Source organism: Bubalus kerabau, chromosome 1, assembly GCF_029407905.1.
Source record: "Bubalus kerabau isolate K-KA32 ecotype Philippines breed swamp buffalo chromosome 1, PCC_UOA_SB_1v2, whole genome shotgun sequence".
In the NCBI taxonomy this organism is placed as follows: Eukaryota; Metazoa; Chordata; class Mammalia; order Artiodactyla; family Bovidae; genus Bubalus; species Bubalus kerabau.
In genome coordinates this window covers 181023942-181039277 of record NC_073624.1, presented here as the reverse complement: position 1 = coordinate 181039277, position 15336 = coordinate 181023942, and the positions used below count along the sequence as shown (strand labels likewise).

Below are 15336 nucleotides of genomic sequence, written 5' to 3'. Positions count from 1 at the left end.
TTTATATATGAAGGCCATGGATGCCCTGTTTTATTTGTGGCAATCTTTCCCCTCTAATTTGCTGTGCACTTCACTTGGATTATTATTACTATTAAATCTACAGGACATCTGAATAATAATGTAGCCAAATACTCAAATACTTAAAAAAAGTGGGAGAGAGAGAAGAAGGGGGAGAGGAGGGAGGGAGGAATAAAAGAGAGAGAAAAGGAGAGAGGGTAGAAGGAGAGTGGACCAAAAGAGGAGGAGAAAGTAGACGATAAAGAGAAGGAGGCGGAAGGTCTGGCTGGAGTCAGAACTACATTCCGCCTCCTGACTTTCATGGTACATCTCCACCAGCTCAGAGGTGTTCAGAAACTGGAGAGTTCTAGCTCTTCTGACACAACCTGACCTCATTGTGTTCCCAGGAGTGGCCCACTTTAGCCCTTAAATTGGAAATGGGCCACCACGCTGGCCTCCTGACAAACCAAGTCCTCGCTGTGTGGTCGGGGGGCCGTTCAAGGACTCCTCCAGGTCTGCTGAGAGGGGGCCAGGAGGCAGGGGCACAGAGGAAGCCCCTGACTTCTCATTATGTGGGTGAGGTGGGTCTGAGTCCTTCTGAGACTCCTTTTTAGGAACGATCCACTGTGACTGGGCACAGACAAGGTCTGTAAAAAGACTTGTTTCTGGATTAGGATCTGATTAGGTTTTTTGACCCCAAACATCTACGACTTGAGGAATGTACTGCTAAGTTTGCTACCAGGGCCCTAAAAGCTAATGGCTACTCAGTCCTTAGATGCCATCTTGGAATTGCCACCCAGAATGTGGGCACCATCTTGGAATGGCTACTAAGCCTTTGGGTGCCATCTTGGAATGACTGCCCAGAACTCAACTGCCACTTTGACATGGTTGCCCAGAATCTAGGCACCATCTTGGAATGGCTTCTCAGCCCCTTGGGTGCTATTTTGGAATGGCTGCCCACAACTCGGGTGCCATCTTGGAGTGGCCTGATGAGACATGACCTTTCAGAGTGTCCTAGGACTGACAGGAGAAGTTCAAGACACACGAGGGGAGTCATCAGGTCTAGAATTACAGGGCCTGCAGGCATAGGGTGGGGGTCCAAATTCTCATGCACATTCATTTCCTGATTGTCTTTTTAGGGGCTCCCCAAAGAGACAGCGGAGCTTGTAGAGCAGAAGGAAAATGAGATGTCCTGGTGGGGCTAGTCTACAGAAAGCAGCACAGCAAGGGGTTGGTGGCATGGCTGTGTGAGGAGGTAGAAGGTGGGGGTTCTTTTCCTTCTTCCTCCATGGTGGCCATCATGCAGAAGCCAATCGAAGCTCTTCCTGGTAGCATGCGGATGCCTCCCGCCACCCCAGAGCCCCCTTTTCCCATCTCTACACCTCGAGAACATGTCCCCTGATCCAGTGGGTTGGGAGTGGAGGGACAAAGTGGTAAGTGAAGTCCTCAGGAGGAGACTTACGTGAAGGCAAAGGCCACCAGGGCCCCACTGACCACTATGAAGTCGAGAATGTTCCAGAGGTCACGGAAGTAGGCACCCTGGTGCAGCACGAGCCCCAGGTCGATCATCTGAGGAGGAAGAGACAGTGCTCTGATCCCTCATCCCCACCCTGGGGAGAAGTATCTACCCTTTTAGGCTTGATGGAGGGTCCACAGGAGGAAGCATGGTAGCCAATGGGACCACCTCATCCTGAGGGGATGGGTCAGAGGCCAGGGGACCTGGGGGAGGAGTGAGAAGCCCCCACTCAAGGCCACTTCCCACCTTGGGAAAGGTAGTTCTGACTTGCTGGTTCTTAGGTCAAAACCTCAGGGTCCCCCTGCCTCCTCACCTCACATCAGATCCATCAGCAAACCTCATTGGTTCTACTTTCCAAACGTTCCAAGAATCTGCCCACTTTTTACCACCTTCTCTGCCACCACCCTGACTGGTTCCCATCATCTCCTGCCTGAACCAGAGCAATCATCTGCTCCCAGTTCTCTTGGATCCCCTACTCTCCCCCTCCCACCCTGCTCCTCTTTCCAAGTCTGACCTCCCACAGAGGCTAGAGGGTGCCTGTGAACATCCGAGTCGTCACGTCCCTCTGCTCGGACCTTTCCATGGCTCCCACCTCACTCGGGATAAAAGCCCCAGACTGTCCTGTGGCCCCCATGTTCCTGCTTGATTCGTCCCAGTCACCTCTGCTCTCATCTCCCTGCTCTGCTTTCCCCACTCTCCTCTCTCACTTTCAGCCACATCAACTTCCTCGCTGCTCCTCAAACACACCAAGCATTTCCAATCTCTGGGGTGAGCCTCTTGCACCAAAGTGGCATTCTTGAGAGTGCAGAATCCTGTGGAGCCCTGGCACTCACCTTGATCACCATCTCAAAGGTAAAGACGCCTGTAAAAACGTAGTCAAAATATCGCAGCACCTGCAGGGGATAAAAGCAAGGGGGCAGAGGATCATTGGCTTGCTCCAGCAGAGCCCCCGTGAACCTAGCCATGGCCCACTGGGGTATGTGGCCTCTAGCAAGGTCCCCAAGGAACAGAGTCTCCACCCACATGAGAAAATGCGGCAGCCATGTACAGAGGGGCAGGTCCTGCACTGCACAAGGGCCCCTCCCACCCTGTCTGCAAGCAGATTTGTATGTTGTGAATGAAACTGTCCAGCAGATGGCAGCAAAGTCCTAGCAAAATCATTGTTAAGGCTAGTTTGCTTACCAATGGGAAGGGTGCCTTTTTTTACTTGCCCACAGCCCTAGATGGACTAGAGGTGGCCTCAGGGCAGTTCAGGAAAGACTCTTACCTCTTCTGGCAACAAGTCTGATCCCCCAGTGTCTCTGACCTTCTGGTCTCCTGGGTGAACAACTGTTCCCGCACAGAGTTTCCTAAACATGATTAGCCTCCAGGACAGACACTGGGGACCGACCTCACTGCGGCATCCATTTCCTTCCAAGTACGCAGCCATACCCTCATCAGAGTGGGTTGATTCTCCCTCTCCACGCTAACTTACACAAGACCAAGTACTAGCGGTTTCTGGACGGGCAATGTCTTGCACTCTGGCCTCTTTCCTGGCCATGCCATAGCACATCCCTTGTGTGACCTTGGCGTGAGGATGTTGAGTGGCATGAGGATGCTGGCAAAGTGCCCAGCACGCGGTAACCCCAGAGGCTGACCTCAGATCTGGCTTGTAGTGAGGGCTGTTAATTACTGAGCAGACCACCAGAGGGCGCCTGTGAGCCCACAAGTCAGATCACTGCCCCCTTCTCTGCTCAAGAACCCTCTATGGCTCCCACCTTACTCAGGGTGAAAGCCAAAGTCCTCTGTGACCCCCAAGGCCCTGGACAATCTGTTTGGCCACCTCCCTTCCCTCACCTTGTCCCACTCTCCTCTGGCACTCTGCTTCTGCCACCCTGGATATTCTTACCTCAGGGCCTTTGTACAGGTTTGTTGGCCTGGAATACTCTTCCCCATGTTCCACCTGATATTCTCTCTCTCCTCCTTTATGGCTTGGCTCAAATATCACATTCCTGACTGCCTGTTTAAAATTCCATTTTCCTAAAGCTTGCAATCTTCCTTACCATGTCTACCCCTTTCCCCACATCCCTCACCCCTGGCACTTATCACTTCCTGGAAAACTATTTGTCATAGTTTAATAACATCACTGTCCATCTCCCCCACCTGAACGTCACCCTCATGGGGGCAGGGATGTCTGTCTGTCCCTGTGCTATCTCCAGCTTATAGCACAGGGCCAGGTATACAGTAGATACTCAAGAAATGCTTGCTGACTGAATGCACAAGGCTGGGGCTGCACTGGGTCCTGCAGGAGCTGGGCTCTGCGATCTGTGTGGTCACAGCTCATATTCTCATCATGTGTGGTGCTTGGAGGGCCCTCCGAGACCAGAGTGGCCAGGATAGCTGACTTCCTGGGATGGGTGGCAGGTGCAAGGGCTTGGAAGGTTCTGGAAAGGCTGAGGGGGTGGTGGTGGGAGAGCATTTGAGGTGTACCAGGCAATTGAAACAACACGCATAAAGGTCTGGTGCTCTGCAAGCTCTGGGAGTGCAGGGACTATCGTACACCCTGTCGATCCTTGATGTTTAGCTCAGCACCTGGCACGTGGTAGTTGCTTATTAAATAATTACTAAATAAAGCAATGAATGGAAAGAAAGGTAGGCCAGGCGGTCAGGTGAATCAAATTCTGGAGAACTTAATAAATGGAGCAGGAGGAAATCAAAAGGCCAATAAATTAGGTTCAACCATATCTAATATGTATATCCTTTCGACTTCTACAAATGGCAATTCTCTGTGACTCAGTGGAATCCAAAATTCTCAGTCTCATTTATTATAGGGAAATACAAATAAAAATCCTGATGAGATTCCAGACCTACCAGGTTGGCTAAATGAAAGAACCCACAGCACAAGTGTTGGCAAGACTGTGGAGCAGGGAAAGCCTTGTTGGACGTTGCTGGTGTGTGTCACTGTATCACTCGGTAAACATTCTGGCTGCAAATTTGGGGCTGACCGTAAGCAAATTCTATGATCCAGAAACTCAATTTCTGGTTTTATACCCTGGAGAGAGTCAAGCCCAGGGGCCCCATGTCAGGAGTAGGGGATATGGTGACAGCGTTCTAAACTGCAGACAATCCAAATACACGTCAACCAGAAGATGGAAGAAGAAATTATGCCACAGAGTGAATATTACACAGCAATGGAAAAGAATGACTGTCACCGCCCAAGAAAATAAGAACTCATCTCAAGGGTGAGTGGCAGAAGAGATGCACAGAAGTATTCCATCTGTTCAGTGTTAGAAGTAGGAAGAAATAAATTCTAGTGTTTAAAGATGCACGTGTAGCTGGGAAAATGAGAGGAGCTAAGAAATGCTCTTTCCAGAAGTGAGGGTTCGGATACCTCTAGGGTAGGGCTTTTTACATGCTGTTGACAATAGGGGTCAGATTCTTCTCTGTGGTGGGGCTGCCCTGTGTGCCGCAGGGTGGTGAACACTGTCCCTGATCCCTACCCTCCTGTGCTACTAGCCACACCCCTGCCTGCTCCAACTCATGACACCTGAACGTGTCTGAGACCTTGTTCCTGCTTGTGAACCCAGCTTCACAGGGAAGGACGAATCGAAGAGGTGCCTGTGGTTGAGGTCTGTTTTGTTCTATTAATACTTCTTGCCTTGGGTGGTGCTTACATGGGTGTGTGCAATTTAAAATCCTTGATAAATGAATGGATTGTATGTGTTCATTTTTCTGAGGCCTGTTCCAGACCAGCTAATGAACAGAACTTGGGGAGGGGTCCCAGGGTGTCAGTTGCCAATAAGGGGCCACCATGCACTTAAAGAGGGGAGGGCTTTAAAAATTTTTTTTTGGCTGATGCCACCAGGCGTGTGGGATCTTAGTTCTCCAGAGATCAAATCTACACCCCCTGCAATGGAAGTGTGGAATCTTATCCCCTGGATCACCAGGGAAGCCCGGAAGAGGGGGGGTTTTGGAGAGAGATGCTTCAACTAGGAGATGGAGTGATGGGGCAGGGGTGGGGGAGCCAGAACTTTGCAAATGCTCCACGGGGGCTGCTCCTAGCCCTGCCAGGGTTCTCTTCAGCCCCAGGAGCTCAGGGGTTCCCCGGGACCCCCCATGCCTATGCTCTCCCTGCCAGAGATGAAGCCTGCTCCAGTCTCCTAGAGTCGACAGGGGGTTTGCTGACCTCTCTCGGGATGCCCCCTCCCCGAGCCTGGCTCCATGGGTCCTGGGGGATGGAGGAAGTGGGCAGCAAGAGATAACAGAGTGCAGCCTCAGCCCTGCCCTGGTATCAGGTTCCTCTGGGGGCCTTGTTCTAATTATTTCCTTCCATCTCCCCTATCAGGTCCCCAAGGGGCTTGCCAGGCCAGTGAAGGCAGGGAAAGTGCAAAGTAAGCTGCAGACGGGCTTGATTTATGGGACTTGCCAGCCTCGCCAAGGCTCCTAACCTACTTAGCGAGGGCGGCAGGCCAGGCTCCCAGTGGAAAATGGTTCCTGTGTGTGGGGGGTGATGGGGGTAGAGAAAGGAGCTGGGGAAGATGGTACAGCCATCAGTCCAGCCTCTGTCACCTCCTGGCCTGCTGGTGCCTTGGTTTCCCCTCTCAACCACACTCATTTCTGCTCGGCAGGACACGAGTGGGGACATGCACACAGTAAATGCTTGATAAACGGTGACAGCTGAGGGAAGCATTGGGAGATCTAGGGTGGGCAGAATTGGAATTCTGCTGTGTGACTCCAGGCAGGTCACTTAACCTCTCTGAGCCTCAGTTTTTTCATCTGTCCAATGGGGATACCCCTAGCATCTGGGGTTGCGCCTGAAACACTGCAAGTGCTCAGTGAACAGGGGCTGTTAGCAGACCCTGGGGCCCCCAAAGGAGAGTTTTTTAGCTCTCTTAGCCCGCTAAAATCTCAAAGTTTAGGCTGTGCCTGACTAAAAGTTTAGGTTGTGACTGAGTCACAGGGCTTCCCTGGTGGCTCAGATGGTAAAGAACCCGCCTGCAATGCAGGAAACCTGGATTCGATCCCTGGTTCAGGAAGATCCCTGGGAGAAGGGACTGGCACCCCACTCCAGTATTCTTGCCTGGAGAATCCCATGAACAGAGGAACCTGGCAGGCTACAGTCCGTGGGGTTGCAGAGAGTTGGACACCTCTGAGAGACTAACACTTCCACTTTTTTTGAGTCAAAACAATCCTTTCTTTCAAAACTCCAAGTCAGAATGAAAAAGTCTGTTTGGTGAGGCCTGGCTACACAGGGGATACCACTGGAGCACCCTCTGCCTTCGGACTCTCCTACATCCCACATAGAGCTTGTGCCCTTCCACAGCCTGCAGCCTCATTCTCCTCACCAGAGATTCCAGCAATTTTCAGCCCCAGCCACTCTTGGGCCATCTCTTCCCCACCAGGCACACAGAACCACTGTCTCAAGGAACATCCTTCATCAAGACCAGAATCAGAGCCTCCCCTCCCCACCAGTGGCCACGGGGGCTGTGGCTAGGGGTGACCCTAACATTCCTTCCACCCCAGCTATCAGCTTTTCATGAGGCAGGAGAAAGGGACAGAGGAGCTGGGCTGGGAAGGAGCCTGCTGGGGGAGACTCACGTTGTTTCGTGGTGCGTTGGGCTGAACAGGATCCTCGGCCGCCAGGGCGATGCTGCTCATGGCAATGACCATAAGAATGCACATCTCAAAGTAGCGCAGGTTCAGGATGTAATGGCACAGGCGGCGAAGGCTGTTGAGGACAGGTAGACGTGCAGAGGTCCACTCAGACAACAGCTCTTGAGCCCTTTTGTTTTGTCATCTCCTTATATCACTTACCACTATCTGGGATCTCTAACTCCCACGGTCCCACACCCAACAGAGTATCAAGCTTCTACCCCTGGGGGCCCTCTTGGGGCAGAGGAGCCCTCCACAGGGAAAGATAATTCCCACCTCTGTTTATAAGTTCCTATCACTTCCAAACCACCCTCCTGGAACACCTTAACTCACAGACTGAGTTGAATACTGTCCTTGAATCTGTAGGAGATAAAAAAGCTTTCTATGCATAAAATGTCATATAGTCAAACCAAACTGGGAAATTCTGGGTTAAGTAGATTTCTTTTTTTTTTTTTTAATTAGTTGAGTGACCTTAGGCAAGTTATTGTACCTCAGTGTCCTCATTAGTGAAATAACCATAATAATTGTGTCTAACTAATAAGAATGTGAGGATCAAAAGAGTTAATATATGCCTGGTACATGGTAGGGGCTCCAAAAAGTTAGTTACTTAAATTATGAATTGCAGACCTTATCAGTGCCTTTAATACACTAATGAGACAATAATGAGATAATTAACTTAAGTGGATTAATAATGATAAAAATATCATGAGATTGTATGAATGGCTGCAGGGCTGAGTGGCTAAGAATAGGAATGTTGGAGTCAGTCTCTCTGGGCTCTCCCACTTGCTTGCTGTTTGACTTTAGGCAGGTGATTTTACCTCTCTGGACCTCAGTTTCTTCATCTGTCAAATGGGGATAAGCAGAGTACCAACCCCTATAGGGTTACTATGAGAAAATTTTTTTTTATTTGTAAAGCATTCAGAACCATGTCTGGTGCTGACTGCCATATAAGAATTTCTTTATTAAAATAGAGAATGGTAACCAAATAAAAAAGTAAACACACAGGCTGAGTCTCCGAGAGGCAGGTTAGAGAAAGCCATTTCCCCTGCAGCTATTTGACGTGATTCTTCTTGGTGTCAAGAAGCATTTCAAGAAACACTCTTTGGAAAAATGTAATTCCAAAACAACCTTTGAGCCAGCAAGACATAGGTATGATAAATTTCTCCCCTAAATAATCTGGCCTCCTCAAGGCCCTCCCAAGACAAAGGGCCATGAAACTCAAAGACCATCTACCCAGAATCCAAACCCTCGTGGAGCATAAGTTAGGAGCAGAGCTCAGGAACCAGGGCTGTCCTGTACAGTTGTAAACGTGGTGCACTGTACAAAGCAGCCATTTCCACAGGACACCTCTCACAGCACAGACGGTATAGATTTGGGTATTCATGATAACGCTTTTCTAGCTGATGGCAGGAGGGGGTCTTTTCCAACAAACCAGTTGGAATCAGTTTTTTGAAATAAGTACTTTATGATAAGTTTCTATCTTATATGACTTAAGTAAGGGACATCATTCTTTAATTGCTCAAAAGTTCTCTATGGACTAATGGTCTTAGAGGCGACTCTCCCCCATTACGCTTTGTCTGGGTCTGCCCTCTGGCCTGACTTTCACTGCCCCAGTGGGAGCCCTGGGCCCCCTGCCCTGGCCATGGGCCATACTCACGGGTTGGTCGTAGACAGGATAAACATGGAGCTGTAGGGGGGCATGGGCTTGGGGCCATCTTCCCCGGGGTCATCTTCCTCCTCCTCTTTCTTCTCTTCCTCCTTTTTTGGCAGTGGGTCTGGGTTGGCGTTTTTGTTCACTGTTGGGACAAGAAGCAACACAGGGCTCCCTCCGTGGTTTCCCACCTCTGACCTGCCTAGTTCCCAAAGCGGCAATAAGCAGCTGACGCAAAGCATCTACTATGTGCCAGGCACCCTATTATGCCATTGAACCCTCACTTGACCCTGTGAGGTTGATACTTTATGATCCCCACTTTACAGATGAGGAAACTGAGGCACAGAGAGGTGCAGAGACTTGCCTAAGGCCACACGGCTGGGAAGTGGCAAAGCTGTAATTTGAACCTGGGCAACCCGGCCCCAGAAGGCTTGCTCTCAATCACTCTACAGCCTTGAGTTTGCTGTGACCTTTACCGGATATTAATACAGACCTGTCCTCAGGCCCTGATGACCTTCATACTGTCACTTGGAGGCAGGCAGGGTGAGTCCCCAAAGCCCCACTTTGCAGATGGGAAATACTGAGCCCCTCCCATAGTCAAAATGCAGGATTCCCCCCATTAACACCCTTCTCCTGACTGAGGTGAGGCACCACCCTCCTGAGCATTGATCCCATAGCCTAGTTGCACTATGGGTTTATGGATAGGCTGAGCCTTACTGAGCCTCAGTTTTTTCATCTGTGAAATGGGCACAGTGACAAGATTTACCTTGTACGACTGTGGCAAGGATTTACAGGGTAAACTTATGGACAGCTCTTGCATAGAACCGGGCTACTGCTATTATCTTAAAAATAATAAACCCAGGCGATAATTTCCAAATTTCCAGTTTGCATAATTTCCAAATTTCTCGGATTATAGTATTACATGTTGGAGGTTTTGGGAAGAGGCAAAAACAGCCAATTCCTCAAGGTCCTAGACCTGCACTGTCCAGCATTTGAAACACGGCTAGTCCAAACTGCAGTATGCAGTGTGAAACATGCTAGATTTTCAAGACTGAGTAGGAGAAAAAGAATGTAAATATATGTAATAATAATGTAAAAAACATTATTGACACATGGAAATGTTAATACTTTGGATATAAATCAATAGCATTTGGGGTTAAATACAATTTATTATTAAAGTTCAGTTCATCTGTTTCTTTTTATTTTTTTAAATTTTTCGTCACACCCTGCGGCATGTGGGACCTCAGTTCCCTGACCAGGGATCGAACCCCTGCCTCCTGCATTGGAAGGCAGAGTCTTAACTACTGGACTGGCAGGGAAGTCCCTCTTTTTTATGTTTTAAATCACTTATGTCTTTCTTCCTTCTTCCCCCTCTGCTTCCTCTTTTCCTCCCTTCTCTTTTTTAACATGGCTACTAGAACGTTTAAAATTACAGAGGTGAAAAAAAAAAATTACACAGGTGGCCTGCATCACATTTCTTTTGGATGGCGCTGGCCTAGAGAATTATCTCACTCCCCCCAAATTTCCATCAGAGGAATCTACTGACCTCTCAGATATGGGGGCTTCCTGGCTCCCCTGTGGGAATTTGGGAGGCAGGAAAATTTGCTAACCTGTTGTGTACTTGCCAGGCATCATATCCATACTATCTCATTTAATTCTCCTAGCAGCCCCTGTGGGGGCAGGAACTACGTCTCTACCCATTTTCCAGAGGAAGCAATTGAGGCCAGAGAGGTGGAGTCACTGTCCGGAGTCCCTTAGCTGCGCCTCTGGGGAGGAAGCCCAGGAGGCCAGCTCCCCTGCCCAGGGATGTATGAGACTGGGGTTCGTACCTTGGATGATGGTGTGGTTGAGTGGGGGTGGGCAGGCTGGGGGGATGTCCACCGTGGTGTGGTCAGGTTTCCTGGCAGTCTTAGCTGAGTTGGTCTGGGTGCTGCTGGGGTTGGTGACGATAAGGCTGTTCTCAGGGGTCTTGGGGGGGCCGGGGTTGGACGGGTTCCCCGGGTTGTTGGCTATCCGGCGGCTGACAGCGTTCTGAGGGTTGGTGGCCGTGGTGGTGGGGGCCGGCGTGGGGCCAGGGTCCGTGCTGTTCCCCATCTTGGCTGGGCTCTGGGGCAGGCCGGCGTGGCTGAGGCTGTCGTGGGGACTGGCTGACTCCGCGGTGGCCAGTTTGTTGTTCTTCATGTTGTCGATATCCTCGGCCAGCGGGGGGTCTTGGCGGCGCAGGTCCTGCTGGATTGGCCGCGTGGTCGACAGGTTGGGGCCCGACACGGGGACCCCGGAGCCCTGGTTCTCTCTGCAGCAGGCAGGCCAACAAAAAAGAACCCGTGAGTGAGTTAGAACATAGAGGGGACATGTCTGGATCCTGCCTAAGATTCCACTGGCCGTCGAGGGGCTGTGTTCTGAAATTCTCCTGTGCCTGGTCCATTCTTGTTAGGGATCAAGACGCCATGGGGGGGGTCTTCCCTGGTGGTCCAGTGGTTAAGGCTCTGTGCTTCCAAAAAAAGACCTCATCGGGATGTAAGTGCCCACCCTTGCAGGTTTCAGTGTGGTGTTTCTCCTGCCAGAAGGGCTGCTTCCTAGGAGATGAGGTTACTCCTTCATGGAGAAATCAGAGTGGAAAAGAACTTTCTGCCAGAGCCTCATCTCTCCAATCCAAACCTTCCTGCTCCTGTCTCTGTGTCTCCCATTAGCTCCTTGGCAGGATAAGGACATACACTGCTTCCAGGGGTGGCTAAAGCAGAGCCATAAATACCACCTCTTTAGTGGTGGAAATGCTGCCTTTTTTTTTGACCTCATCACGTGGCATGTGGGATCTTAGTTCTCTGACCAGGGATCAAACCCTCAACCCTTACAGTGGAACTGCTGTCTTAACCACTGGACCACTAGGGAAGTCCCTCCCTCTGACTCTTCTGAAAGGCAACCCCCCAATTCTGTACCCCATGCCCTTCATGTCTCCTCCTGAGCTCACACTCACGGAATACTTGCTGTGTGCCAGACATGACACACGTCAGCTCATCTTCAAAAAAAAATAGGGAGCGGGTAGTACTGTTATCCCCATTTTAAGATGAGGAAACCAAGGCCCAGAGACAGGAAGGGCCCTGCCCCAGGCTACACAGTTAGTTGGTAGCAGACAGAGCTTGGACCCAGACCACATGGCTCCAGCACCCATGCTAACCCCCACCTGACCCTGCAGCTCTCTTACTAAGCTGTCTGAGATCTCCCAGGGGGTCAGCCCACGGTTGCTGAATGCAGGGAAGTCTTTGACACTCTCTGTAACCACCAATAGAGTGGGCCAGCCTCTCTTCTATTTCAACTCACTAACTTCTGGAGCAATCTTATGAGGTCCAAATGGCTACTGTGTCCATTACAGAGATGAGGAAACTGAGGCCCAAAGAAGCTGAGTCAGGTATACTAGAAAATGGTTTTGTCAGGCTATCTCCATCACACACTCACTCAAGAGACCAGAAATGAGCAAAAGACAGCCCTCAGATTGTATCCATTCATGGAACACGTGGGAGATTAGATGCAATCACAGGAACCAAGGCCCCTGGACAGCATGGGTTTGGTTCTCAAGGCCCAATCTGGAACCCTGAATCTATCTAACACTTAAACATTTTTAAAAAGTTGGCCTCTGTAAATCAACTATACTTCAATAAAAAATAAAGTAATTATCCCACTGGCTAAAACACCAGTACCATCTTCCTTGTTTTAACTTCGGATTTTAACTTGCAAAAGTCCATGGCGTTTTTAACCAAGCAGAAGAAAGACGAGGTAATTTACTTTTGGGTTTGTGTCTCTGAGGCCTCGGAGAAGGCAATGACATCCCACTCCAGTACTCTTGCCTGGAAAATCCGAGAGATGGGGTGCCTGGTGGGCTGCAGTCCATGAGGTCACTAAGAGTCGGACACGACTGAGCGACTTCCCTTTCACTTTTCACTTTCATGCATTGGAGAAGGAAAGGGCAACCCACTCCAGTGTTCTTACCTGGAGAATCCCAGAGACGGGGAAGCCTGGTGGGCTGCCGCGTCTATGGGGTTGCACAGAGTCGGACACGACTGAAGTGACTTAGCAGCAGCAGCTCTGAGGCCTCACAGGGAGAAGGACCGGCCCAGGCAAATTCCTCACTTGCAGGTGCTAGGCTGACACCTCAGAAGACTGACTGATCTGGCTTTGAGTTTTACCAAGGCCATTTTACTAGCTGTGCGACCCTCTGTAGCTTGAGTAACCTCTCTGAGCCTCAGTTTCCTCATCTTTTTTTATGCTTTGTCTGCGCTGGGCCTCTGTTGCTGTGGGCGGGCTTTCTCTGGATGCAGCAAGTGGAGGCTCTAGTTGTGGTGTGCAGGCTTCTCATCACAGTGGTGGCTTCTCTCGGTGCGGAGCACAGGTATGGAGCGTTCGGGCTCAGTAGTCGTGGCACACGGGCTTAGTTGCTCCGCGGCATGTGGGATTTTCCAGGACCACAGATCGAGCCCGTGTCCCCTGCATTGGCAGGCGGATTCTTAACCACTGGACCACCAGGGAAGTTCCCCGTACCCATCTTTTGGACAAAGGGTCTTTGCAGATGTAATGAAGGATCTTGAGATCATCTGGGATGAGGGTGAACCCTACATCTAATGGCAAGTGTCTTTAGAAGACAAGGGGAGAAACACACACAGAGGAGAGGGCAGTGTGAAGATGAAGTCAGAGACTGGAGTGATCCTTCTATCGGCCGAGGGATCGCAAACACCAAGGATTGCCAGCAGCCCTGGGAAACTGACACTGATCCCTGGACACTGAGCATCAGCTCTGATGGTGTGGATTAAATGAAATAAATCTTAAACCAATATTTCCTCAACCTCTTCCGCAGCCCACAAAGAGATTGCTAATGCTAATCCCCTCCCGGTACCTTTTTAGAAGTTGGACATCAGTCGAAAAGCTGGTTGGGGATATTTTCTCATTTTATATATTGTTTTAAGTAGAGTTCTACCCAAAAGCGGGCTCAGTGAAGTTATCATTTCAAAGAGAATCTGAATCCTTTGGTCACCACCCAGAGAGACTGTACTAAATAACACAGCAGCTGAGACCACAGCGTGCCTTTTGTTAAAGGGACAGCCTCACGCACGGGACCGAGAGCCCCTTGTTCAGATGGAAGGGGGATCTGAGGGTCTTTTGTTTTGCCTTGTTTTTGTTTCTTCTGTTGGCTCTGCTTGCCATGGAGTTTTAACAAGCTCAGCCTGCAGAGGCCTCATATCAGTCTCCAGGATGTTTTATTTCCAAGTGTCTCCAAGGAGAACTCAAAAGGGGCAGAAACTTTGAAGTCAGGCCCCTTCCCCCTTCCCTCTTGGGGATCTGCCATCATCTGCTTGGAAAAGGCAGCTGATTGCATAACACCCGCATCCCGTTGCCAACTGATCACTTCAGCATCTGGTTGCTAAGGATTACGGACAGCTTGCCCAGGGCATGCTCCAGTCCCTAGGTCCAGAGGATGGGTGGGCCTGCTTCCTTGTGCTCCACTGTCCTTAGGACATGCACCTATTAACTCATTGAGTCCCCACGACAGCCACTATCTGAGATGCTGCCATTAGGATTAGGCTCATTTTACAGATGAGGAAGATGAAGCCCAGAGAGGTAAAGGCATGGTGTTACCCAGCTGGGAAAAGGCTGAGCTGGACTCTGGTCCTACAGCTCTTAAGCTACAGCACCATTCAATGAAGACCATGGGGGCAATGGATGACTTGGGGTGCATGGGATAGAGGTGCTGAGGACATTGGCCAAAGCAAATTGAGAATACTGTAAGAATCAGTATTAAAAGACGGAGCCCCTCCTTTCACCCCATCCCATGAAGGATCAACTGTGAGGCTCAGAAGTCCAGTCTCTCTCTTCTTGCTCCTTTTGGGAAGTAGGTTGTCATGGTGATGGGAGCAGGTGGAACTAGTATGCCAATAGCTGAGATATTAATTCTCGGGTGGTACAGGTCTTGGCAAAACGTCCTCTGGCTCAGCCAAATCAAGCAAGAGGCACTGCCTGGTTATCAGGGAGTGGCGGATGCCCTGCAATCCACAGATTTTTGCAGCGATTCAGAGAAAGCTCCATTTTCATTTTGGTGGTCCTGGGGTGACACTGGGCTCAGCTGCCTGGTATGAGGAATCAGGGGCCAGCAACTGTTTAATAATACAAAATAGAATGTGCTCCACTCACTTTCCACTGGGGGAAGCCAGTTAAAGTTTCAGAGGAGGGGGACAGTTAAAGCTGAAGAGGAAGAGATGAAAGTAGAAATGTGGGAGCGGGGGGAAGGCTGGGACTACAGGAAAACAATTATACTTATTGTCAATGCTCTAGAGAATCAAAAACACAGAGCATGTCCAGGGGAAGACCTAAGGAATGACAAGAGCAGAAATGCATGAGGCAGGACTGTTGGGGTCATTGGCTTTGTCATAATATAGAACTGAAATGTCTTTTAGTATTCTGTGTCCTTGAATAAAATTTTATCTTCGCCATTCTTATTTTTTTTGGTCATGCCATGCGGCATGTGGGATAATATCAGCTAAGATCGTTGAGACCT

The 15336-nt window shown here is 50.0% G+C and overlaps 1 protein-coding gene across 1 annotated transcript in view; it reads right to left on the bottom strand.

The window, feature by feature from the left end:
* The window catches only part of CACNA1A (calcium voltage-gated channel subunit alpha1 A), a 206774-nt gene that overhangs the window by 63032 nt on the left and 128406 nt on the right, over positions 1–15336 (bottom strand). The window contains exons 19-23 of the mRNA XM_055539160.1: positions 10625–11088; positions 8802–8997; positions 7091–7220; positions 2347–2406; positions 1460–1566 (exon numbers count right to left, since the gene is read on the bottom strand). Of these exons, the coding sequence (XP_055395135.1) occupies positions 1460–1566; positions 2347–2406; positions 7091–7220; positions 8802–8997; positions 10625–11088 (957 nt within the window). The remainder of the gene's footprint in view (positions 1–1459; positions 1567–2346; positions 2407–7090; positions 7221–8801; positions 8998–10624; positions 11089–15336) is intronic.